At 59.9% G+C, this 25369-nt stretch overlaps 1 protein-coding gene across 3 annotated transcripts in view; it reads left to right on the top strand.

The window, feature by feature from the left end:
• Positions 1-25369, top strand: part of FAM20C (FAM20C golgi associated secretory pathway kinase) — a 68136-nt gene that overhangs the window by 13908 nt on the left and 28859 nt on the right. For 2 of the 3 annotated variants that reach the window (XM_005548948.4, XM_074034213.1), the window contains exon 3: positions 3763-3841. The exons of the other annotated variant lie outside the window; for it this stretch is intronic. In XM_005548948.4, coding sequence (XP_005549005.2) covers positions 3763-3841 — 79 coding nt within the window. The remainder of the gene's footprint in view (positions 1-3762; positions 3842-25369) is intronic. 3 annotated transcript variants of the gene reach the window in all.

Below are 25369 nucleotides of genomic sequence, written 5' to 3' on the forward strand. Positions count from 1 at the left end.
TGCCGTGGTGAGCACCCACACCATTGCTGTTCTCTGTGCTGGGGGGAGACGTGGCACCTGTGTGGCCCTGGCTGTGGTGAGTCCCCACACTGCCGCTATTGTCAGTGCTCAGGGAGGGGCTGTGGCACTCATGTGGCCTTCGCTGTGGTGAGTCCCCGTGCGTGCTCTTGCTGTTCTCAGTTCTCAGGGAGGGGACGTGGCACTCGTGTGGCCCTCGCCACGGTGAGTACCCACATGGCTGCTGTTCTGACCACTCATAGCACTGTCCCCACGTAGTCCTAAGGGTGGTCCTGGATGAGGCGTGTCACCCCCATTCTACAGGAGCAGCCGAGGTTCTGGCAGGTCACATGAGGCACCAGCCAACTCACCAGGACCCTGGAAAGGAGGCGGGACAGGTGTCCGTGTCCTGAGCCCCATTGTTTTGTAGAAACGGGGTCTCTGTTGCCCAGGCTGATCTTGAGCCCCTGGCCTCAATCTTCCCATGTCAGCCTCCCGCATAGCTGGGACAGACACACACCACCACCACGTCAGCCTCCCGCGTAGCTGGGACAGACACACACCACCACACTGTCAGCCTCCTGCGTAGCTGGGACAGACACACACCACCACACCGTCAGCCTCCCGCGTAGCTGGGACAGACACACACCACCACACCAGTTAATTTTTAAAGTTTTTGTAGAGATGGGGTCTTGCTATATTGCCCAGGCTGGTCTCAAACTCTCCGCCTCAAGCAAGCCTCCTGCCTCGGCCTCCCAAAGTGCTTGGATTTCAGGCGTGAGCCGCCACACTCGGGCACTGGGCCCTATTTACAGGAGGGAAAACTGAGGAGAGGGAGGTGCAGACCTCTTAGAGACACCTGGCCGCAGGAAGCCGAGCACACTGCCCTGAGGGCGCATCGGAGGCCATTGACTGTTTCTGTGTCTGTGCTGGGCTCGGGCTCTGTCTCCCTTCTGCCTGGGGCCGGTGCCAGCTCCTCCCTTGTGCCCAAAGTGACATCCCGTGGATGGTGGGGACTCTGCTTTCTAGTCCATGCTCCCCAGTGCCCCTGGCCTTCCTGGAGGATTCAGTGTCCTCAGGAAGCATCCACGGCACCCTCAGTCCCTCCCCGAAGCCCGCTGTCCTCACGCTGACCCTCCCTCCCAGCCAGCCGCCACCTGAGACCTCGGTTCCTCTGGGGCAGTTCTTCCTGTCTGAAGGGACTGTCTTGAGCTCTCTTCCACCAAAGCTACAAACCCATCTGCAGGCGGCTCCTCCGTCCCACCATCCCCTGCAGGGCTAGGCCCTCCCCGAGTTCCACACCCTCAGCACACGCATGTGCCCTCCAGCCACGTGAAGGAACCGTGAGGTCCCTGGAGCGTCTCCGTCGTCCGGGGCTGGCTGGGTTCGGTCTTCTGTCCACGCCATTCCTTCTCTGGCCGTCCGCCTGCTCCATATCCCACGTCACTCCACCAAATACCCTTCAGATCCTCAGATATTTCTTCAATTTTTCCATTTTTCCATCTTTATCTTCAACCAAACCGCCACTGTCTCCTGCAGCTGCTGCAGCCCCAGCCTCCCCCACCTCCAGTGTCCACCGTTGGTTCTGGGTCAGCAACAGCAGCCAGGGACAGCATCTGCACCGGCCCCTCAGCCCTGCTGCCCCGCGCCGGCCGCCCTTACCTTCTCCTGGGAACCCGAGACCTGCTGGCTCACCGGCCCCCATCCCACCTTTTCACCCTCCCGTTCACTGTGATGCGTTGGCCGTGGCCCCCTCAGCCCTACTGCCCCGCGCCAGCCGCCCTTACCTTCCCCGGGACCCCCTGAGACATGCCTGGTTCACCCACCCCCATCCCACCTTTGCACCCTCCTGTCCACTGTGATGTGTTGGCCCTGGACTCCCTCAGCCCTGCTGCCCCACGCCGGCCGCCCTTACCTTCCCCGGGACCCCCTGAGACCTGCTGGCTCACCGGCCCCCATCCCACCTTTGCACCCTCCCGTCCACTGTGATGTGTCAGTCATGGCCCCCTCAGCCCTGCACACGTGCTCACTGTCTCCTTCAGGGACTGCGCTTGCTCTGCCTCTCTGGGGTCGTGCGGTCCCCTGTGGGGCCAGGGCCAGCCCTGCCCCTCGCTCCGAAGGCAGCTCAAATGTTAGCTCCCCAGGGAGGCTGATCCTGAACCGTGCCCAGGGCCCCGTCCCACTTCCCTCTTCACCTTTGCACGCGAGCACTCGCATGCCACCCCACCACGTTCTGTTTACGTCTCTCCCGGCAGGGACGCCCGGCTCCTGTTCACGCCCGTGATGTTAGCGTGTGGCCAGTGCCTGGTGTGGCCCCGTGAGGCCCCTCACACTGGACAATCCCCCGTGTGGCCAGGACCTGGCCAGTCCACACCGTGTGATGACCCCCCGTCTCGGGCGGCCTGGAGGCCCTCGCTGTGGCCAACTTAGCTCCCGGGGCGCCCCAGGCCGAGGCCAGCCCCTTCCCTGCTGTGGGAAGCCCCCAGTAGCCTCCTTCCTTCTCCGTCAGCAAAAAGAAAATCCCAAAGTGGTTAAAGGAGGGTTTTATTGGGAGTTCTTGAGCCTCCTGGACTGGTGAGGTGGCCAAAGCTGGAGGAGGCTTCTGGAGGCTTCCACACCCCCACCGAGTCCTTGCAGAGCTGCAGGAGCTGCCTCCAGTGAGACAGGTGCTTTCAACCCCAGGTCTCCCCAAAGTCACCCTGCTCAGGCTCCTTGTAGCTCCCCAGAAACGCGGGCGGGAGGCGCCACTCCCCGTTCTTAGGCAGGTGCAGGGGATGCAGGGTGTGTGTGGATGTCTGCGGGGGTGTGAGTGGCTGTGTGTGGTTGTGCAGGTGTATGTAGGGGTGTGTGGGGGGTGTCTGTGGGTGTGTAAAGGTATGTCGGTGTTTGTTGGTGTGCAGGTGTGTGCAGGTGTGAGTGGGTGTGTGAGGTGTTGCAGGCAGGTAAGCACACCTGGCTGTCCCTTCTGGGGTCAGGCCCTGTGTCTGTGGGTGTGTAGGTGTGTGGTGTGTAGTGTACGGGGGTGGTGTGTGTGGTGTGTGAGAGTATGTACATGGCTGTGTCTGTGGGTGTGTACGTGTGTGTGGTGTGTAGTGTATGGGTGTGGTGTGTGGGGGTATATACATGGCTGTGTGTGTGGGGGGGGTGTGTGTGTATACGTGTGTGTCCAGGTAAGCACAGCCGGCCATCCCTTCTGGGTTCAGGCCCTGTGTCTGTGGGTGCATGTGTGTGTGTGTAGGTGTGTGGTGTATAGTGAGTGGGTGTGGTGTGTGTACCTGGGTGTGAGTGTGTACATGGCTGTGTGTGTGTGTACGTGTGTGTCCCGGTAAGCACACCCGGCCATCCCTTCTGGGGTCAAGCGCTGTGTCTGTGGGTGTGTAGCTGTGTGTGGTGTGTAGTATACGGGTGTGGTGTGTGTGGGTATGTACATGGCTGTGTGTGGGGGTGTGTACGTATGTGTATATGTGTGTGTCCAGGTAAGCACACTTGGTCGTCCCTTCTGGGGTCAGGCCCTGTGTCTGTGGTCAGCAAGGAGAGATCTGCTCCAGTGCTTAACCCTGAATATCAGGCAGGGAATCCATCAGCCAGGTGAGAGCTTCACTGCAGAAAACTGAAACTTCCCAGGCGGAATGGGACGCCTGGACTGTGCCCAGAGGACCTGGCTGGCCTGTGTGTGTGGATTGCAGCCAACAGCCCTCGTCCGCCCAGGAGAAGAAGGGGCGTGCGGCCAGAGAGTGACCCTGTTTCTCTCCCTCCTTCCTGCAGCCATGAAGTCGGGGGGCACGCAGCTGAAGCTCATCATGACCTTCCAGAATTACGGGCAGGCGCTGTTCAAACCCATGAAGTAAGTGCCGAGGCCTGTGGGCCGGGCTTCTGCCGGGGGGGCCGTGTCTTCTCCCAGGGTGTTTTGGGGAGACGGTGGGTGACCACTCTCCACTCTCCCCATCGTGGCAAACGAGGAACAGAGGTGGCCTCATTTTCTCTCCTCTCCCACGGCCTCCCCACCTCATCCCTTTTTATAGGACCGAAAACCTACTGCTGGTGTTTCTTACCCTGTGAGAATGAGCATTTGTATTTTAAACAAGTAACCTGGGATGTGAACACCAAAGAATGCCTCTCTGAACGGGGTGACGTCCGCACCCTCCCAGCACGCCTCCGCAGCCTGTATACCTTTCCCACAAAGGGCCGGACGCAGCTGTTTCAGGCTTTGCAGGTGCATGGTCTCTCCCCAGTATTCAGAGGGTGTTCCCAGCCCCAGAGCAGCCACACGCAGTCCGTGGCGACGGGGGAGGCCGAGTTCTGATAAGTCTTCATTTATGCAACAAAACGGGCTGGATGTGGTCCAGTGAACAGTGCGCCCTGTTCTGGATAAAATAGAAACCGTGTCACCAAAACCAGTACCACAGTGCTCCGTGGCACGTGACACCTCGTGGCGAGGGGTGTTTGGACACCTGGCCACCCCAGGAGGTTCAGCGAAGTGGCTACGGTGTGGGTCTCGGGCTTACTACCTCCAGTGGGCCAAGGTTGTCCTGCGATCTTCTGTTAGTCCCAAACGAGGCCATTTATGCACTGGCAAGAGAGATTCGCTGCGTTTCAGGCACAAATGCCCTGAGGGACGTGCAGGTCATGCCAGGGAGGCTGCTGGGCTGGGTGCGGCCTGTGGCAGGCCGAGGGGTGTGTGTCCCACAGGAAGGGGTCAGCGGCCTGTCGGTTCACCAGACCTTGGCCATCTGGCCTGATTTCTAACTTTCCAGAGAAGCTAGAAATATGAATTTTTTAAATTGTTTAATCTTAGTAGTAACTAATTCAGAAGCTCGTAATATGGTTTGCAGGTCAAACAAAATATAGCTGCCTGCTTGCAAGTTGTGGCTGGAGGCAGATGTTTGCAGTTGGGCTTGGTTTCTGGGCCCCTCATTTCTCTGGACAGAGGTTCTGGAGGGACTTGACAGAGGGAGGTGGCCCTGCTCCGGGCTTCCCCCAAGACCCACAAGACTGGCCTCAGACCCGGGGCTGCCTGGAGCCGGTGGGTGAGTCACAGTCCCGTGCCCGAGCCTGGGGCCAAGGGCATCCCCGCTCACCCAGGGCCGAGGAGCAGCCGTTCACCAAAATTACACAGGGGCTATCAGAGCTCAGGGCCTGAAGCTAAGGGCTGCTGCCAGGGGTGGGATGAACACGTGGGAACTGACCCGCTGCCCCCACGGGTCTCACGGCCAGCCCTGCGTGGGGCCTGAGATCACAGGTGCTTCCTTCGCCATTTCTGTGCATGGATGTGAAACAGCCTCCTCGGGCCTCTCGTGGCCTCTGACCCCGTTGAGGAGGCTCAGCTGGGAGAGACGGCGTCGCCCGGAGACCTGAGGATCTCCTGGGTTACGTGAAGGAGCTGTTTGAAGACCCCTCCTTTCAGGGTGCTGTGGTGTGGAGTGGGGGGTGGGCAGGAGACAACAGAGCCTGGGCGGCTGCTGCTGGGTGGACCCTCCCCCTGGCAGTAACGGGAGCGGAACAGCCACCGAATGGCAGCGTCCGGCGTCTTCATCTCCCTTGAGCTGGCTTCGAGCCGCAGGCGTGGTTCCCACCCGTGGGTGCGTTTTCCAGCCTAGCAAATGTTTCCAGATTCATTCAGGAGCATCCCCTGGAGGGGTGGCCCCGTCACCCTGAGCTACGGGACCTCGGGGTGCTGTGCTCCGGCCACGGAGAGAGTGTTCCTGGGCGCCGGCTTGTCTGGCCCCTATTTCATGGTTTGTGTGAATCCCTGAGGCCCCATTTCTCATCTCTGAGGAGGTGGAAAGTCCAGCTGTGGCTGGCAGCAAAACAGTGACATTTGCGGGGCCGCTGCTCTGCGCCAGGCCCCGCAGTAACCAGCGTCTTGGGCACTTGGCGGCTGTGGGCCCGGCCTGTGCTTGGGGCTTATGTACAGAAGCCTTTATGTTTGTCCATCCTCACGTGTGAGTTGTAGGAGGTAGTGTTTACTGCCATTCCCAGAGCTGAGGGAACTGGGGTTTGGAGAAGGAAAGTAGAGACCAGGATCCAGTGTCCCCTTAAGCCCAGGGTGCCCGACCTACCCTCCACCTCCCCCCACCTTCTCCCTTCCTCCTCCCCCGTCAGCCTCCCCTGGGCCTCCTCCCAGCCTCCCCCAACCTCCCCCAGCCTCCCCTCGGACCTTCCTGTGTCTCCTCCCAGCCTCCCCCTACCCTCTCCCAACCTCCCCCAGCCTCCCCCAACCTCCCCCATCCTCCCCTCAGACCTTCCCATGCCTCCTCCCAGCCTCCCCCAACCCTCTCCCAACCTCCCCCAGCCTCCTCCAACCTCCCAGCCACCCCCAAACCTCCCCTTGGACATCTCCCCACCTCCTACCACAGTCCCTGCAACCTCCCGAAGCCTCTCCCAGACCTGCCCCAGGCTCTTCCAACCTCCCGGCCTGCCCCCAACCTTCCACCTCACCTCCCCCACCTCTTCCTCCTCAGGCCTCCCTAAACCTCCCCAGCCCCCCACCATGGTGGGCACCCACGTCCCCAGCGTGGCCACATGTGGGCTGACTGTAGAGGTCAGGAGACCTCCCATGGTCCTGCAGCGGTCAGAGGTGGTGCCAGGCTCCTGAGCCGCCTCCCCAGGACTCTCAGCCCCCAGCCGGTTTGTCGGGGCCCTGCCATCCCAGCTTGCCTGAAGGCCAAGGCCACTGACCGATGGGCTGGGCAGGGCTGTGCTGTCACCTGGGGAGGCCGGTGTGGCGTGTGGGCTGAGCGGGGAGGTGGGGGCCGGGTTAGAGCATAACCAGGAAACAGGCCTGGGAAGCTGCAGTTGGGGAAACTGAGGCCCGGAAAGGGACAGGATGTGTCCAAGACTGTGGCGTCCAGAAGCTGGTCTGGGACTCGGTCTTCCCACAGGGCACGTGGTGGGCGGAGGCAGGGACCCCACACCTCAGGCGGGCGTGTGCGAACCTTTTGCAAACCTCCCAGCTCGGTCCTCTCACCGCCACCCCCAGGTCAGGTCAGGGCGTTGCTGGTGCCCGACCTGCTTTGCCGACCAGGGCCTGGGTCTGCCGTTGATCGAGGTCCTGCAGCCAGTCGTGCCCCTGATGACCTATGGGGGCTGTGCCCAGGGCCTGGGGGACGCACGTTTTTCTTCCCCAAAGGCTGTAGTTTGAATACGAAAGCAGCTGTGGTTCATGACCGCGGCATGAATGAATTAAGATCCATGATTAATAGGTCTCTTTAAAGGCCGGGCACAGCGGCTCGCAGCTGGAATCCCAGCACTTTGAGAGGCCAAGGCAGGCAGATCACTTGAGTCCAGGAGTTCCAGGCCAGCCTGGCCAACATGGTGAAACCCTGTCTCTACTAAAAAATATAAAAAGTAGCCGGGCATGGTGGTTTGCGCCTGTAATCCCAGCTACTCAGGAGGCTAAAGCAGGAGAATCGCTTGAACCCGGGAGGTGGAGGTTGCAGTGAGCCAAGATCACGCCCCTGGACTCCAGCCTGGGGGACAGAACAAGACTCCGTCTCAAAAAAAAAAAAAAAAAAAAATAGTTTTCTTTAATAAAGGACTTTGCTCTGTGCACTCATCATGGCTTGGTGAGTTCTCAGTACAATGTCTGAATTAGTTAGATGGACGCAGTGTTGCTCCTCTGAGCTGCTAGACGTAAGGTGAGAGGGTGTAGACGAGGGGCCGGCGAGGTGGGGGCCAGGCCTGGGTGCTGCACCGTGTACGTGGGGCGGGGTAACCAGTGGAAGTTTCAAGGTCTCCATTTCTGATAGACCCTGGAAAGCACACGTGGCCGGCACATTAGCCCAAGAGCTCCCGGGTGCGTTTGCTTTAGGGTTACATGAAGGTATCTAAGTTCTTTGTCTAAAGTCAGCTTTACTGAGATATAATTCACACGCCAGGCAGTTCTTAAAGTCTGCAGCTCTGTGGCGTTTAGCTCAGAATTGTGCATATTCATCCCCACAGTCGATTTTAGCCCATTTTCCATGACTCCACAAAGAAATCCTTCGCCCTTCTGTCGTCGCTCCTCAGCCCCTTTGTCCCCCTCCAGCCCCTGTCAGACACTAGCCTCCTTTGTGCTTCTTGATATTAGTAAGTTACTTATTCTGGATTTTCATACAAATGGAATCACGCATTGCGTATTCCTTTGTGAGTGACACATTTCCAAGGCTCTGGAATCCTGCAGTGTGTATTCCCTTGTGACTGACATGGGGGGCTCTGGAGTCGTGCACTGCGTAGTGTTTTGTGAGTGACACATTTCCAAGGCTCTGGAATCCTGCAGTGTGTATTCCCTTGTGACTGACATGGGGGGCTCTGGAGTCGTGCACTGCGTAGTGTTTTGTGAGTGACACGTTTCCAAGGCTCTGGAATCCTGCAGTGTGTATTCCCTTGTGACTGACGTGGGGGGCTCTGGAGTAGTGCACTGTGTAGTATTTTGTGAGTGACACGTTTCCAAGGCTCTGGAATCCTGCAGTGTGTATTCCCTTGTGACTGACATGGGGGGCTCTGGAGTTGTGCACTGTGTGGTGTTTTGTGAGTGACACGTTTCCGAGGCTCTGGAATCCTGCAGTGTGTATTCCATTGTGACTGACATGGGGGACTCTGGAGTCGTGCATTGCGTATTCCTTTGTGAGTGACATGTTTCCAAGGCTCGAATCCTGCAGTGTGTATTCCCTTGTGACTGACATGGGGGGCTCTGGAGTCATGCACTGCGTAGTGTTTTGTGAGTAACACGTTTCCAAGGCTCTGGGGTCGGTCGCCGTGCAGTCCTTTGTGAGTGACACGTGGTTCCGTCGCCCATCGGTGCTGCAGCACTGGTAGGTGCCTCGCTGTTTTTCATGGCTGAGTAATATTCCACGGTGTGGCTGTTCATTTGTTCCTCTGTTGACGGGCATTGTTTCTGCTTTTTGACACTCGAAGCTAATGTTGCTTTGGACGGCTGTGTGTGAGTTTCTGCGAGGGCAGGTGTTTTCCGCTCTCTTGGATATATTCCTGGGAGCAGCTGCCAGCTCACGTGATAACTGTGTTTAGCGGTTTGGGGAACTGGCTGTCCGTTTTCCGCAGCGGCTGCACTGTCTTGTAACCCTGCCAGCTCATTCCCGGGTTCCAGTTTCTCCACTTCCTCGTCAGTGTGTGCTGTTGTCTGTCTTTTTGATGACCCGTCCCGGTGGGGGTGGAGAAGTGGTTCGTGGTGGTTTTGACTCACGCTTCGCAGTGACTAACACTGGAGCGTCTGTCCATGTGGGCATTGGCCATTTACGTGTCTTCTTTGAAGAAATGTCTATTCAGAGCTTTTGCCATTTTGTTCAGTTAGGTTGTCTTTTTGTTATTAAGTTTTAAGACATCTGGGCTGGGCACAGTGGCTCACGCCTGGAATCCCAGTACTTTGGGAGGCCGAGGCAGGCAGATCATCTGAGGTCGGGAGATCGAGACCAGCCTGACCCACAAGGTGAAACCCCGTCTCTACTAAAAATACAAAATTAGCTGGGGCGTGGTGGTGCACGCCTGTAGTCCCAGCTACTCAGGAGGCTGAGGCAGGAGAATCGCTTGAACTGGGGAGGCGGAGGTTGCCATGAGCCAAGATCACGCCATTGCACTCCAGCCTGGGCAACAAGAGTGAAATGCAGTCTCAAAAAAAACAGAAAAGAAAAGAAAAAGACATCTTTATATGCTCTGAATACAAGACTTTTACCACATACGCGGTATCCTTTGAAGGACAAGCTTAATTTTAGGATGTCCAATGTAGCTACTTTTGTTGTTGCTGGTGCTTTTGGTGTAATGATGTTTGAATGTTGAAAACAGGTATGTTAGGTAAGGAGGGGTGTAGGAGGTGACACTTGGACCTGGCACAGTCAGCGGGACAGGTGCAGCTTTAGGAAATGCCATGTTGCCACAGAGCGATGGGCCTGGTGTAGCCACTGTTGCTGTCTGACCTGGCTGAGTGCCCTCCCCTTCTGGGACTCGGCGTACCTGTCTGTCAACAAGGGCGTTGGAAGAAGAGGTCTCAGACGCTTGCAGGGCTGAACCCTTTTGACCTGGCCTAGGAGACCGGGCACTGACTTTCCAGCTTGGAGAAGCAGGGGACTGAGCATGGGTTTGAGTCCGGTGGACACACCAAGCCGGCTGTTGGCTGCAAATTCCATCTTGCGTCCCGGAAAGAACCTTCCAGGCGTGCGGTGGCTGCCCATGACGCTGGCTGTGACCGCCTCCAGGTGGAAATACTTATTTCGTCATCCCGCAAACACGGAGTGCCTGGGCCTGGCCTCCCGCCAAGCCCTGGGAACACAGATATGACTCAGACTCGATGCCTGCAGGGGGTCTGACCTCGAGGTGGGGAGGCCCCAGCCACAGGTGCTGCCTAAACACTCCTCGTCACTATGTGCTCCTAGGCTCTGGGGGAGACAGGCAGCTACATGTGTCCGTGTGTCCAGCCTCCCAGCGTGGCCCAGGAGGACAGGGCATGGTTAACAGTGGGAGCCCTGTACCAAGGGAAAGGAGAAATGTACAAAAGAGGCAGAGTGAGCGAGTGAGCACCGTGCCGTATAGTTCAGAGGCTCCAGCTGGGTGGGGAGCAGGGCCCACGGTGGTGTGGAGAGGATGGGCTGGGTGGGGGGCCCAGGGCCTGTGATGGTGTGGAGAGGATGGGCTGGGAGGGGACCAGGGCCCGTGGTGGTGTGGAGAGGATGGGCTGGGTGGGGAGCAGGACCCACGGTGGTGTGGAGAGGATGGGGCTGGCGGGGGAGCAGGGCCCGTGGTGGTGTAGAGAGGATGGGGCTGGGTGGGGACCAGGGCCCGTGGTGGTGTGGAGAGGATGGAGATGAGTAGGAGGAGCATGAGTGACTGGGTAGTTAGGTGGCTGTGAGCATTTGGGGGCTATTGGTGGCTGGGTGGCTGTGGGTCATTGGATGGCTGTGAGCGGTTGAGTGTCTGTAGGTAGCTGGGTGCCTGTGGATGGTTGGGGGCCGTGGCAGTTGAGGGGCTGTAGGTAGCTGGGTGACTGTGGATGGTTGGGGGCCGTGGCGGTTGAGGGACTGTAGGTAGCGGGTGACTGTGGATGGTTGGGGACCATGGTGGTTGGGGGGCTGTAGGTGGTTGGGTGACTGTGGATGGTTGGGGGCCGTGGCGGTTGTGGGGACTATAGGTGGTTGGGTGACTGTGGATGGTTGGGGGCCGTGGCGGTTTGGGGGCTGTAGGTGGCCGGGTGACTGTGGATGGTTGGGGACCGTGGCGGTTGAGTGGCTGTAGGGAGCCGGGTGACTGTGGATGGTTGGGGGCCGTGGCGGTTGTGGGGACTATAGGTGGTTGGGTGACTGTGGATGGTTGGGGGCCGTGGCGGTTGGGGGGCTGTAGGTGGCCGGGTGACTGTGGATGGTTGGGGACCGTGGCAGTTGAGTGGCTGTAGGGAGCCGGGTGACTGTGGATGGTTGGGGGCCGTGGCAGTTGGGGGGCTATAGGTAGCCAGGTGACTGTGGATGGTTGGGGCCGTGGCGGTTGAGGGACTGTAGGTAGCTGGGTGACTGTGGATGGTTGGGGGCCGTGGCTGTTGAGGGGCTGTAGGTAGTTGGGTGACTGTGGATGGTTGGGGCCGTGGCGGTTGAGGGGCTGTGGGTAGCCGGGTGACTGTGGGTGGTTGGGGGCCGTGGCGGTTGAGTGGCTGTAGGTGGCCGGGTGACTGTGGATGGTTGGGGCTGTGAGCAGTTGAGGGGCTGTAGGTGGCCGGGTGACTGTGGGTGGTTGGGGGCCGTGGCGGTTGGGGGGCTGTAGGTGGCCAGGTGACTGTGGATGGTTGGGGACCGTGGCGGTTGGGGGGCTGTAGGTGGCCGGGTGACTGTGGGTGGTTGGGGACCGTGGCGGTTGGGGGGCTGCAGGCAGTTGGGTGGCTCTGAGCAGTTTGGGGACTGGATAATTGGGTGGTGGTGGGCAGTCGAGGAGCTGTGGGTAGCTGGGTGGCTGTGGGCAGGGGACAGAGCTCACCAGCACCCCTTTGTCATTGACCTTTAGGGGCATTCAGGTGGAGGTGTGGTTTTATTTTCAAGTCCCATTCACAGAGGAGGAAACTGAGGCCCAGGAAGTTTGAACACAGTGCGCCGGTGGTGGGCCCGGGCGTGAGTCCAGGTCCTGACTGTACATTCCCAGCCTGTGGGGTGACATCTTGCTGAGGAAAGGCCAGCTGGGAGCCCTGGTCCTTGATGCTGGCCCGGGAGCCTTTTCTCCGGAGGCTTCTGCCTTCCCTGCTCTTTCCAGCCGGGGAATTTCTGGCCGTCGCCGCCTGGTGATGGGGCTTAGCCATTCAGATGTGTCTCGTGTTTGCCAGGCTGGGTTTACGGCGTCGGGGGCGAGGTTCCTGCCCACGGCATCCCTTTCCCTTCACGTCCCAGTCCTGCTGTCCGTGCCGGGGCTCAGCGTCGGGGCCTGATGCTCCGTGGTGGATCTCGGGGCTTGCAGCCCTTCTCTGTTACAGTCTGCTTTTCTTTCGTTTTGCGAAGAACAGAAACACGTATGCGTGTGTGTGAGTGTGTGTGTGTCTACATCTCCCAAAGAAACTGTCTGCAAACAGCTGTCCCCAGGCCCAGGAATTCCTCCCAACCAAGATATAGGAACAGAAGCAGTTGCAGAAAGGCTTTCGGACTGAAACTTCAGCCCTCCTTCCGGGCTCTGACAACACATGGCCCGCCAGGGCCTGTCTCCGGGCAGCAGAGCGTGAGCAGTGAAGAAGAATTAAAGGCAGGAGGGGACCCACTCTGAACGGCCCCATCCCATGCAGCATCGTGCTGGTGTGAAGAGGCCCTGTGTCCTGTCTGACTGGCTTCCTGTGACCCAGGCACAGCACCAGGGCCAAAGCCAGATGACTCTTTTACCGAGCGAAGGGACCCAGGGGAGGATGGCCACCAGCAGCCCCCCGGGGTGAGCAGGTGCGACTCGGACAAGCCTTTCCCAGCTGTCCTGGGGCTGCCGACCACCCGAGGCCTGTGGGGGAGGCGGACACAGCCTTGGCCTCGGCCTTGCACCTGCGTGGGGCATTCTGCGTGGCCTGTGTCCAGTGCGGGTATTACTGGGGTCAGAGAATTGCCCAGGCCCCTCCTGGGGTCGTCGTCCCTGGCTCCTGTCACCTCCTCTAGGTTGGGACGTGGTGGTCACAGACTGGCTGTGGGTGAGCTCCAGCCCCTCCCAGTGCCCCCCTTTAGGGCAGAGCTGCATCTGGCTTTTTGTGTATCAAGGGGGTAATGTGCACCTGGACCTGGGGGAGTTTCGGGGCCGTCCTGGGAGACGCTGCTGAAATGGTGGCCTTGGGTTCGGCTTGAGGTTAAGTGTGTCCAGGTCCTGACTGTAGATTGGGTGGCAGACAGCAGCCTGGCACAGGGCAGCCCTGTAGAGGTGCCGGCTTCCCCTGAAGCTGCTCCCGGGGCCTCCTTCTCGCAGCTGTGCCTCAGGGCCAGGCAGAGGTGCCCTCCGGATTCTCCACAGTCCCACGTGGCCACGTCCAGGGAGGGCAGCACAGATGCAATTTTAATAAGAAAGACAGCAGAACGATGACCCGGGGCCCATGCGTCCCTGCAAAGCGTGTGCGGATTCCTTCCACTCTCCGTTTGTATGAGGAGGGGACCAAGAGGTTCGATGAGCACGTGGCTGGGGACGGCCGCAGTGGCCACCCTCGGAGGAAGAGGGGCCTGGCTGATGGTCCTCGGTCCTCGTCGGCTGGGTGAGGGGAGGCAGCTGCTCTTTAATTGACGTTCTGTCGACGTTCCTGTTCGATAAGCCACCTGGGGTCCTGTACAGCGGGCCGAGGGCTGCCCGTCCCTGTCGGCCCCGGAATGCTTCGTTGGGAGGACGTGTGAGGCCAGGAGCGGTGGGGTAGGGGTTGGACGCTCAGGCCTGCCACCTGTGGGCTGGCTCTCGAACTTCCCTGGGCCTCAGTCTCCTCATCTGTGAAATGGGGTCACACGAGCTGCGAGGCAGGCCACAGCGTTCACTGGGTAGCTCAAGCCCAGCCACAAAACCACACTGGCTGCTTTTCTCAGTGAAGCACGGAGTCTACCACGTGGCTGGGGCCTTTCTAGCAGCTCCTCACCCTGCAGGCCTGGGCTCGGCACTTCCCGGCAGCTGGGGCCCCTTTCCGGCGCTCCCGTCCTGGAGGGCTCCTTCCGTGTGCCCTGAGGGGCCTCCGTCCAGCGCCGGGCCGCGTGCTGCCACCTCAGTTCACCCGCACTGACTCCCGGGCGTGGCCCCTCTAACGCAAGTGCATGAGCTGCTCAGCGTCCCGGTAAGCTCCGGCCAACCCGGAGCCAAAGAGAGGCTGGGACGCCAAGCTCCAAGCCTGGTCAGAGGGAGGGCAGGGCAGGGTCTGAGTGATGAGTGTGGGGGCGTCATTGTGCGGCCTCACCGCCGCGCTCTGACCCCTCCTGGCTCTCTGGACGTGACCCGTGTCCACCACATGGCCCAGCCGAGGGACAGGGCTGGTCACTCCTCCATCCCACGGCTCACTCAGCCAACGCTTATTGATTGGTATAGATTGGGAAACTGAGGTGGGAGAGGTGACGGGAGCTGACACGGGCCCAGGACAGGCAGATCACTCCAGTCCAGCCCAAACCCAGTGGCATGGACGGGACTCGCTCAGAACCTCTTAGCGGCTCAGACGGGACATACAGTGAGGGTTCCCCAGTGCTCCCCACCGCACAGAGGCTGCAGAGGACAAGGCACCCCGCCTCTGGGCACCATGGGTGGTCGTGGCGTTTGGAGGCATGGTTGCGTCTCCTCGGTTCTTATCCTTTCTCTGTGACGCAGGAAGCCAGGCTCCACCTGGGGCGAGGTTTGAGGGGAATGTGTGACTTCGTTGTCCAGGGCTGGGCAGGTGAACAGGTGGAGAATGGGGGGAGGGGCTGGGGTCACTGTACGAACCCCACCGTGGATGTGCACAGTCCGCACTTGCTGAGTGCATGGATGAAAAGTGAAGGACACCCAGCCCAGGACAGCATCGGCCAGCCCAGGACAGCATCGGCCAGCCCAGGACAGCAACGGCCAGCCCAGGACAGCATTGGCCAGCCCAGGACAGCAACGGCCAGCCCAGGACAGCAACAGCTAGCCCAGGACAGCATTGGCCAGCCCAGGACAGCATCGGCCAGCCCAGGACAGCAACGACCAGTCTAGGAGAGCAATGGCCAGCCGGGACTGTCAGCGGGGTCTGAGGGAGGCAGGTTCCCTCTGGGAGTGTGGGCTTGGTTTCGAATCCGGTACCTGAAGCAGCAGGAGGTGCCTGGGCCATGGCTGTGCAGACCCTCCTGAGGCTTTGGCCAAAGGCCTTGGGACCCACAGGAAAAGCAGATCTGGCCAAGAGGACTGTCCGGCAATCAGCCCAGGGTGTCCTGCAGAGACTCTGGGGTGAATCCCGCCCAGGCAGGGTCCATGCCTCCAGGGCCGGGGTGAGGACGGGGAGGGCAGGGGAGCTGGGCTCACGCTGGCTCCTCTCCTAGAGTCTGCGGGAGCTTGGACTACCAAGGCGGGGCCTCGCCTGTGCCTGACGCGGGGTGGGCAGTGGGGCTGCCTCTGAGCTGGGAGCTCCTGCGGGCAGAGCTTGGGCTGATGTAGTCCACTGGGGGCCCGAGGGAGACACGGGTAGTTCCTGCCAGGGGCCCTGCAGCACCTCAGTCCCCTCAGGGGTCCCAGGGCATGAGTTTCCCATTCCCAAAAGAGGGCTGCTGGCCGGCCTGGAGCTGAGGGGATCCCCGGAATTCAAGATAGACACTTCTGGCCAGCCAGCCTCAGACCCCGGGCTCCATGGAGGGGGAGGTGGCAGCCGCAGGGGAGAGGGGGTCAAGCGCTGGGCACCGCAGGGGAGAGGGGGCCGAGCACCGGGCGCTGCAGGGGAGAGGGGACTGAGCGCCGGGGTGCCGCAGGGGAGAGGGGGCCGAGCGCCGGGTGCCGCAGGGGAGAGGACTGAGGGCTGGGTGCTGCAGGGGAGAGGGGGCTGAGCGCCGGGCGCCGCAGGGGAGAGGGGTCCAAGCGCCGGGTGCCGCAGGGGAGAGGGGGCCGAGCACCAGGTACGCAGGGGAGAGGGGGTGGAGTGCCAGGTACCACGCAGCAGCCTTTGCTGGCCCTCCCTGCCCCACCCTTGGTGACGTGTGGGTGCCAGCCTAGGTGTGGAAGGGCTGAGGACAGGCAGCACGGGAACCCTTGGCTGCTGTAGGGCTGTCCAAGGAGCTGGGTGTGGAGCACAAGGTGGCCAGCGTCAGGCCCTGCTCCACACCGGCCAGTCCCCATCAGAAGGACCGGAGTGGACATAGATGGCACAGATCAGAGGTCAGAGCCTGTGCAGAGTCCAGCCTGGCGTGGCCCAGATCCCCAAACACCACTACCTCTGGCAGAGATGCAGGACAGCGCCTGTGAATAGCCAGAGACCCCTGGGGGGCCCCTGGGCAGCTGGTGTCTCTCCTGCCTGGGCTCCAGTGGGGTCTGGAGATGCAGCGGGACAAAGAGGTCTGTATTTCCACAAGGCCTCCTGCTCCGAGTGCATCCGGGGCAGTGGAGAACCCTGAGAAATTGCACAGCCTGCCAGAGCCGCAAAGAATAAATCCTCCTGGCAGGGAACAAAGCTGGCCATGGACTTGGGAAACGGAGGTGGGGGACTGACAGGAGCCTCACCATTATCTGTGGGCTTTGCCGTCCTGGACCAGATGCAAACCTGGAGAGCATTGGTGGGCGCTGACGGAGCGTGGCCGAGACCCGCCGGCATGGACCCCCTTGGTGGCCCACGAGAGCCCCAGAGAAATCGAAGCCGAGACCCTGAGGGTGAAACTGGGGAGTGTGAATGAGCCCTTGGGGTGGGGGGGATGCCTGGAGACCGACCTTGCCAGGGGATGGTCCCCTGATTGTCAGGAGAACCTGGGGATGGTGCCTGCTCTGTGCTCACTGGGCTGGGCCCTCAGGGTTGGGCAGACGCAGCCCTGGGAGTGAGCGCTCAGGCTGATGGGTCTGCAACCCCTGCAGACATCAGGACCCTTTGCTGAGGGCTGTGCAAGGCAGTAGGAAGAATGGAAGGGGGTCTCTGCTCCTGAGCAAACTCTGGGGAAGACTTTTGAGTGTCTGCGGGGTGGACGGGAGGCCCTCGGATGTCTGTCAGGTGGACAGGAGGCCCTCGGGTGTCTGTCAGGTGGACGGGAGGCCCTCGGATGTCTGTCAGGTGGACGGGAGGCCTCGGGTGTCTGTCGGGGTGGACGGGAGGCCCTCGGGTGTCTGTCGGGTGGACGGGAGGCCTCGGGTGTCTGTCGGGTGGACGGGAGGCCCTCGGGTGTCCGCGGGGTGGACGGGAGGCCCTCGGGTGTCTGTCGGGTGGACGGGAGGCCTCGGGTGTCTGTCGGGTGGACAGGAGACCCTTCAGTGTCCGCGGGGTGGACGGGAGGCCCTCGGGTGTCTGCGGGGTGGACGGGAGGCCCTCGGGTGTCCGCGGGGTGGACGGGAGGCCCTCGGGTATCTGTCGGGTGGACGGGAGGCCTCGGGTGTCTGTCGGGTGGACGGGAGGCCCTCGGGTGTCCGCGGGGTGGACGGGAGGCCCTCGGGTGTCTGTCGGGTGGACGGGAGGCCCTCGGGTGTCTGTCGGATGGACGGGAGGCCTCGGGTGTCTGTCGGGTGGACAGGAGACCCTCGGGTGTCTGCGGGTTGGACAGGAGTTCTCCAGGGACACCCAGCTTGGGAAACCTTCCAGGCACACGCCCCCCCCAAACTAAGGCTTGGGGAAACAAAATGGTCTTGAGGACCAGTGAGGGATCGGTCTGCAATTTCGAAGGATTTTCTGTTCTGGTGTTAAAAATTCATGTTTCTCTCCCCTGTGGCCTCGCCGGCTCCAAAGGCAAACAGATTGCCCAATGGGCTGCGTGGGTGTGGACCCAGCAGAGGCCTGGACCTGACCAGACCTGGACAAGGACCCCTTTGTGTCCACACTCGGTGTGGGCCGGCCTCCAAGCCTGCTCCTCACCCTGGGTCTGGCTGGGCAGAGCTGCCTGGTGCTCAGGAGCCCCTGCTGGCTCCCTGCAGGAAGCTAAGCCAGGGTCCCTTGCAGGAATGTTGATCGACTTCATCGGAAGCTGCTGGGACCCCCACATGCCGTCCTCACTGCTGTGCCCAGGGGGTCCCTGTGCTCAGAGCTGCTGGCTCCTGGCGTGCCAGTGGCCTCCTGGGTCCTGCCTGAGAGGCTGTCCCTCACAAATCTCCGGCAGTTAGGCCCTCGAGCAGAGGCCAAGTCCCTTCTCCTCTCACCCCTGCCCTGCCCAGCAGGGCCGCTGGGCCACCACTGAGCACCTGCTGTGGCTGGGAGATGCTGCTCATGCAGGACCCCACCTCGAGTGGAGCCTAAATGCCTAGGGGCATGGGCAACGCACATGTGAACAGATACGCAGGAACGTTTCAGAGAGGGGTGACGCGTGGAGGGAATGAAACGAAGGAGTGTGGCAGAGACAGGCTTCGCGAGGGGGGCATCGTTCCACTGACCTTCTGGGGTCTCTCCCACAGATTAAGTTAAGCATGGCCTCTGTGTAGGCACCGCCTGGGGAAGTCCTAGGAGGCCTCGTTGGAGCTGAGACCTGAACAGCAAGGTCGGCGGCATGGGGAGGTCTGGAGCGGAACATTCCTGCAAGGGCCTGCGCTGGCCGCGTGTGCAGCGGGGAGAGGCCCAAGGGAGGGCGGGACACCTGCGCACAGGGAGCTCCACGTGGTGTGCAGGTCATGTGGTGCTGGAGCGCAGGAGGCCTGGGCCGTCGGCTGCATTTTCCCTGGGCACCCAACCGTCACGCCCTGGGAGTGAGGACAGGAGGCCTCCCATGCCTGGGAAGTGAGAGCCCGGAGGGTGGGCCTGGGGCACAGGGCGGAGCCTCGTCTCTAGCAGGGCAGGGAGCTGCATGAGCGGTTCTTAGCATCCGGGCACTCGGGAGGGAGGGGCCTGCGCAGGGCCGGAGCTGCACAAGTCAGGAGACAGGGCAGGGCTGGGGCCACACAGGGGTGTCAGGAGGTCCAGGGCAGCTGCGCTGTTGTATTTTGTTTCTCAGAAAGCGTGTGTTTGAGTGTGCAACGCTCGTGTGGTGGGTGGGTGTGCAGGCGGGCATGCCTGTGTGTGCGTGTGTGCCTGTTCAGGGCTAGTGGGCACGAATGTGTGTGAGCATGGGGGTGCGTTCCTGTGGGGTGGAAGTGCACATGTATGTACATGTTTGTGTGCACGTGTAGGACTGCAAATGTGCTCATATATTTGTGTGTGTGGTGGGTGAGTGTACGTATGTGTACATGTGTGCTTGTGCGGGTCCGTGTTTGGACGTGCATGTGTGGGCATGTGTACACACGTGTGTATGAGTGTGTAAGGGTATGTATGTGTATGCATGCATGTGCTTTTGTGGGTGCATGTGTGGGCCTGTGTACACACATGTGCATATGTGTAAGGGTGTGTGTGTGCATGCCTTGCTTGTGTGGGTGCACGTTTGGGTGTGCATGTGTGGCATGTGTACATGTGTACACACGTGTGTAAGGGTTTGCATGTGTGTGCATGCATGTGCTTTTGTGGGTGCATGTGTAGGCATGTGTACATGTGTGTGCCTGTGCGTGTGTACGTGAGGGTGTGCACACGTGTGTGTGTGCATAGTTTGCACACCCATGCACGTGTAGGCTTATGTGGATGTGGGGGAGTGTGCATATGTGTATGGATGAACCCGTATGTGTTCCTATGAAGGGCAGTTAGGACCAGGGCTGGTCCCCAGTTCTCAGGGAGAGGGCCTGGGGCAGGCTCCCTTTCGTCTGAAGCCTGAAGTGTGGGTGTGTAAACTCGTCCCAGCCTCACAGGGATGGGGACTTGGGGATTTGTGTTGTTGGATCGTCCACGGAGTGACAGGCTCCACGGGGGGTGGGTGCTGAGTCTTCACTTAGCTCGACATTGTGTCCCCGGCACAAGCCACACGGCAGGTGCTCAGTGTGTGGTTCTGAGCAAGCGAATGAGCACAGAGCCTGCGGGGTAGAGGCCGAGGAGCCTGTCTCGCCCTCCAGGGCTGTCCTCGCGGCCATGGGCCCTGCAGAGGCAGCAGCTGCAGGTGATGCAGGAGGAGAAGGGGACAGGCGGGCGCACGTGGGGCAGGTGTCGTGGGGGCGGACGCATCCCTGCAAGTGACGTCTGCAGCCGGCTTGTCTATGTGGGGGGCGTCCCAGCCGCTGCCCCGAGCCCCGTGGGGACGGCACCTGGTACCTGCAGAGCGGTCGCCCTCAGCCCCTGTTGCAGGGAGAGGCCCTTCTGTGGACGCCACAGGTGATCCCGGCAGTGGCCTTGCCGGCCCCAGGTAGAGGACTTTCGCGTTGCTTCCCATTTCATGGCTTATTTTTATAATCAGAAGAAAAATAAACTTTCTTCATTTGAAGAACGATCCTGAAATGAGCTTTTGAGAGACTTTGGTGCCCCTCCCCCCCAGGCATCTCAGAAGCATGGAAGGATAAGGAGGCTGAATGGGGGCCGCCCCTGAGGGGCACCTGGGACCCCTGAGCCTGCCCGGCCCTCCACCCCAGGATCATCCTGTGTCTGCCCTGGGCTCCTGGCCCGCGGGGACCATCACGGGGTCGCACGGCGGCTGTCCGCCTGAGCCTTCTCAATTCACAGAATGGCACCCTCACGGGGTGGCACGGCGGCTGTCCGCCTGAGCCTTCTCAGTTCACAGAACGGCACCCTCACGGGGTCGCATGGCGGCTGTCCGCCTGAGCCTTCTCAATTCACAGAATGGCACCCTCACGGGGTCGCATGGCGGCTGTCCGCCTGAGCCTTGTCATTGCATGGAACACCCTGGGTTTCACTGAGCTCCGTGAGACCGGATGGGAGGAGAAGCAGGGATGATCTTGGGGGCAGACGCCGGGGCTCACCCTGACTTGCCAGGGTCTGTGGCCTGGAGTGCGGTGGAGGCCTTTGGAGAAGGAGCTTAACCTCCCAAACCCGCTGGGTTCAGCCTGCGCCCACTGCAGGCCGCCCTCTTGGTGTCCACGTGGCCGTTGTCCCACCATAGAGCATGCATTCCCTTCCTCTGCCTCGTGACGGGCTGAGCTCTCTGAGTCCCCGGAGAAGGCCGACTAGGAGGGGCCCTGAAGGGTCACAGTGCGGGGAGTGGAAAGTTTGAAAACAAAACCAACGTGAACGGCGTGTCTCCTGCATGGGCTGACTCAGATGGGCGTGCTACAAGGCCTCGGCACCCTCACAAGAGCTCCAGCACTGACCAGCCAAGGACGAGGGCCCAAGGCTCAGGGAGGAGGGAGTCGCTGTCCCGCAGCCACAGGGCCGCCCAGCTGGGCCTCTCAGGTGACCCTGTGTGCCCCCCGGTCATGACCCTGACACCAGGTGGTGACTCCACCCTCTCGCAGGTCTGTGGGGACAGGCACAGGCGGCCGCTCCACCCCAGTGCCCACCACAGGCCCAAGTCCGCCAGGGCTGGAGCCTCCAGCTGCTGAGGTCACTCTGGCTTGTCCAGACTCCCCGGTGATTTACTGGTGGCCAAAGTTACATCACCTGAGGCTGGCCACAGAAGGTGGCTGTATTCTGCCCTCACCTGGCAACTGGACATTTCTTTGCTTAATAAGTAAAAGGAAATTATTAACAATCAGGTAACCGTTTCAGAGACTCAGATGGGGAAATAAATAAATAGTAAAAACAGCAAAACCCTCAGAGAGTGCGGTTCTAGGCCCTGCACCCACTTGACAGATGGGGAAACTGAGGCCTGTCCCTCCAGCCATCCAAGCCCGCACTGGCTCCCTCCCCTCGGCTGTTCCGATTAGACCTTCTCAACCTCCCCAGGCCGTCCGACTCTGGCTGACTGAGGGCGCGTGTTTCCATGGGGCTCCTGGAAAAGCTGATCCCCTTTGTTGAAAATCAAAGAAAGTCATTTTTTTCCCCAAAACATTCCCCTGAACGGCAATATCGAGGGTCTTTTTGTATTTTCTCCGGTTATGACGGTCGCCGGGGGTGCCGCGAGCATGTGGGCTATCGTTCTAATTGTCGAGAAAGGGAGGGAAGATGAAAAGGACGGGAAAGAAAATACGGCCTTCATTTTCCCTGTACTGGGGACGAAAATGGAAGCCAGGGGATTTCGTTCAAAAGCAGTTTGATCGGGGCTGGTTGCTTTTAATGCCCCAAAAGGAAACTGCAGATTTAAGACCTCCTTAAACATGCAGAGAACAGGCTCAAACACAAACCCCTAACTATGGATTTAGTTTATTTTTTTTAACTGATGTTTTTTTAAACATCGAGGGCTCCATGGAGGAAAAACAAGATTATAACAGTAACCTCGGTGCTAAATATTTAATCCTGGTTGAGTAGTTAGTAGCAACTTACCCTTTTATTACTTTGAAATGAAAGGAAGAATCACAGGGGCTTCTGTAAGAAACACGTGTGCACCTGTGTTTTCAGGGCTCCCGGAGAGTCCGCGTTCCTTTCCACTCTAATCCAGCTCCCCTGAGTCCTGTCCATGAATACTGGATGAGCCGACATAAGCGTATTTAAAAATATAGTAGGGCTGAAACTTTCAAGCAATTCTTCTTCCCTGTTTGCTTTTGAAATAAAGTCTAAACCATCACGATTATTTTTAAGTGGGAATGACTTTAGAGTTTCTTCACAGTTACAAATCATTGAATGATTTTGAAATGGGTTTTCATTAAGTTGACTGCTTAAGAGGTTGAAGAGCCTCTTCTGAGATTATTTTCCAGCCAGAGAAATGATTTTCTCCCTCTTCTGTGTCTCATGTTGAAGAGCTGGTACAGAGGTTTCCTGCAGACCTGGGAGGGGTACGTGGGGCCAGTTAGGAGGGTCCTGGGGTTCACCGGAATGGTTCGGGAGCCCTCGCCGTGCCACACCGACCCGTCAGAGCTGGTGGGGGACACCAGGCACGGCCAGGTGCACAGGCCTTAACGAAGCACCAGGAGGAACACCCATCCCCCTGGCATGGCTGTGATGAGGTCCGTGGCCAATCAGAGAGATTCTGAGAAAATGAAAGATAGGTCAGTCGGCAACCCCTGCCCTGGGCAGGGTCTTGGCTCGGTGCTGCCTGCCCCCGTGGGTTCTGAAGAAGGCGGGTTCGTTGGAAAGGCTCGGAAATCTCTAGTCCTTAGATCGTAGGGACTCTCGTCAGTGTGGCTGTCTCAGACTGTGAGGACTCAGGCCCTCAAGCCCCTCTGCTGGGTTGAGGAGACCCCCAGAGACTGGCCACCCAGGGGGCTGGTGTCACGGCTCAGTGTGGGTTCAACAAGCCAGGTCCGTGTCCCTGTCCCTCCCCTGTGAGAGGCTGACACTGCCATGGGGGCCATGGAGGGTGGAAGGGGAGACACCCGCTGCCTTCACCCCCAGCTCTCCACTGAGGGCGGCATTTCCCCCAAGCCGGTGTGAGCTGGGGAACGACATGTCCCAACAAGAAGCTCAGGTTTGGACGACGGGTGCTCGGAGCTGAGGTCCTTAGCATCTCGGCACAGCCTCCAGCCTCCGCGGCACCTGTGGGTCCATCCCACGTCCTCCACCAAGAGTGACCTCACTGAACAGCCGCCACGACTCTCGGCTCCCGCTGACGGCATGAGCAGGGTCCCGGGCAGCCTCCTCAACGTGACTGTGGTCCTGACCTGGAACAACTGCAGGGCGGTTCGAGGGTCCCACGCTGGGGGTTCCTTCTCCTGGAACTCAGCACTGGGAGCCACTTCCAAGCCCGCTCACCAAGTATCTCGTTCATGGATGGGGATCACAGCCAGGACCCAGGGTCAGGCCACACCGTGCCCCACCCATGCACCCACCACCCCCACCTCTAAGATGCCTCCCTGTCAGCCTCACGGAGGCCACTCTAGGACCAGAAGCCAGGAAATGTCCCACCCACGAGGGGCCCTTCACATCCGGACGAGGTCTCGGCACAACCTTCAGCACCTCCAGGTTCGTGTGAAACAGGAGGACTGTCTGGGCTCCGACGCGTGGGGAGTTAGTTCGCTTCCACGTGCACAGGAGGCAGCCCCCTTTGCTGTAAGGAATGCGTTTTCTGGGAAGTTTCCTGCAATGTGTTCTGGCTGGTGTGTAAATAATTCCGCACATCGCCGCCCTCCGGTCCTTCCTGGGCCCTGTGCCCTTCCCATTCCCAGTTCTCCTGACTCGTACACGGCAGCCAAAAAAGAACCCCTGTGTTGATCGGGGATGCCCTCGGCTGCAGCTGGTCCAGGTCACAGCCGAGCCCAGCCGTGCCCCTCCTGCCTGCGGCCCTGTCGCTGGAGAACTCGCCGTCCTCACGCAAACAGTCCAGACCACAGCGGTGGCGCATCGTGAGAATGACAGATGGGGGATGAGCAGGTGCCAGGGGTTTTAAATAAGACGGCCGTGTTTTGCCAAACGGCTCCCCCACGGGGCTGGAACAAGTGACGCTGAAATGGGCAGGAAGTGTGGACCGCGGACTCGGGAACCCAAAGGTCAGGCTGGAGTCACTGCCAGGGAGAACCCCTCGCCTTCCAGAGCTCTGCCGGCTGAAAGCCTGGCATTAAACAGCTTAATATATCTCGTTCATGACAGGTGGTGGTTTTCTGCTGTGTGAGTGATGAGAAGATTACCCAGGATAGAAAGGCTAATTTTTGCCTCCGTGCCTTCATTTAGTAAGTCAGGGATCTATTGTGTGTTTGGAGGAATAGAAAGTGTCTGTCTTATCTAGTTTTTGGACTCCCTGAGTTTGGCCCTGGGGAAGGGAATACAAGAGAAATGGGATAGAAAGATGGGGCAGGGGGTGGGGAAGGACCTGCTCGTGGCTTCTATGACTCTGAGATGCCCCGAGCATCTCAGGCCCTAGCCGTGGAACCTGTAAACGTCACCTTCTTTGGAAAAGGAGTCTTTGGAGATGTGATTAAATTAAAGACTTCAAGATGAGGACTTTCACTGGGCCCGAAATGCATTCCCCTGTCCTTAGAAGAAGGAGGTGGAGGGAGATTAAACGCAGAGGAGGAGACCAAGGGAAGCGGTTGCAGGGATGTGGTCACAGCCCAGGAGCTCCTGGAGCCCCCAAGCTGGGAGAGGCAGGAAGGATCCGCCCTGCAGTCTCCACAGGGAGCTCGGCCCCGCCCACACCTCAGCCTTGGATTTCTGGTCCCCAAGACAGGGGAGAACAGATCCCCATGGCTTCAAGTGCCCCTGTCTGTGGTTATTTATTACGTTGGAGCCTTGTGGCCTCTGTGTCCCAGCGTTCGGAACACCAGGAGCCCTTCACGAGGCTCACGTGGGGCCGTGGGTGGACGGAGGGTGGCCGGGCCGTCTGGTCCGCATGCCTCACCCTGGCCGGCGACCTCAGACAGGTCCCTGGTGTCTCCCCGACTCAGTGTTCCCATCTGTAGAATGGGTAGAAAAACACCTGCCCCGTAAAGCTTGGTATCCAATGAGTCGCGACGTAGG

Source organism: Macaca fascicularis, chromosome 3, assembly GCF_037993035.2.
Source record: "Macaca fascicularis isolate 582-1 chromosome 3, T2T-MFA8v1.1".
Taxonomy (NCBI): Eukaryota; Metazoa; Chordata; class Mammalia; order Primates; family Cercopithecidae; genus Macaca; species Macaca fascicularis.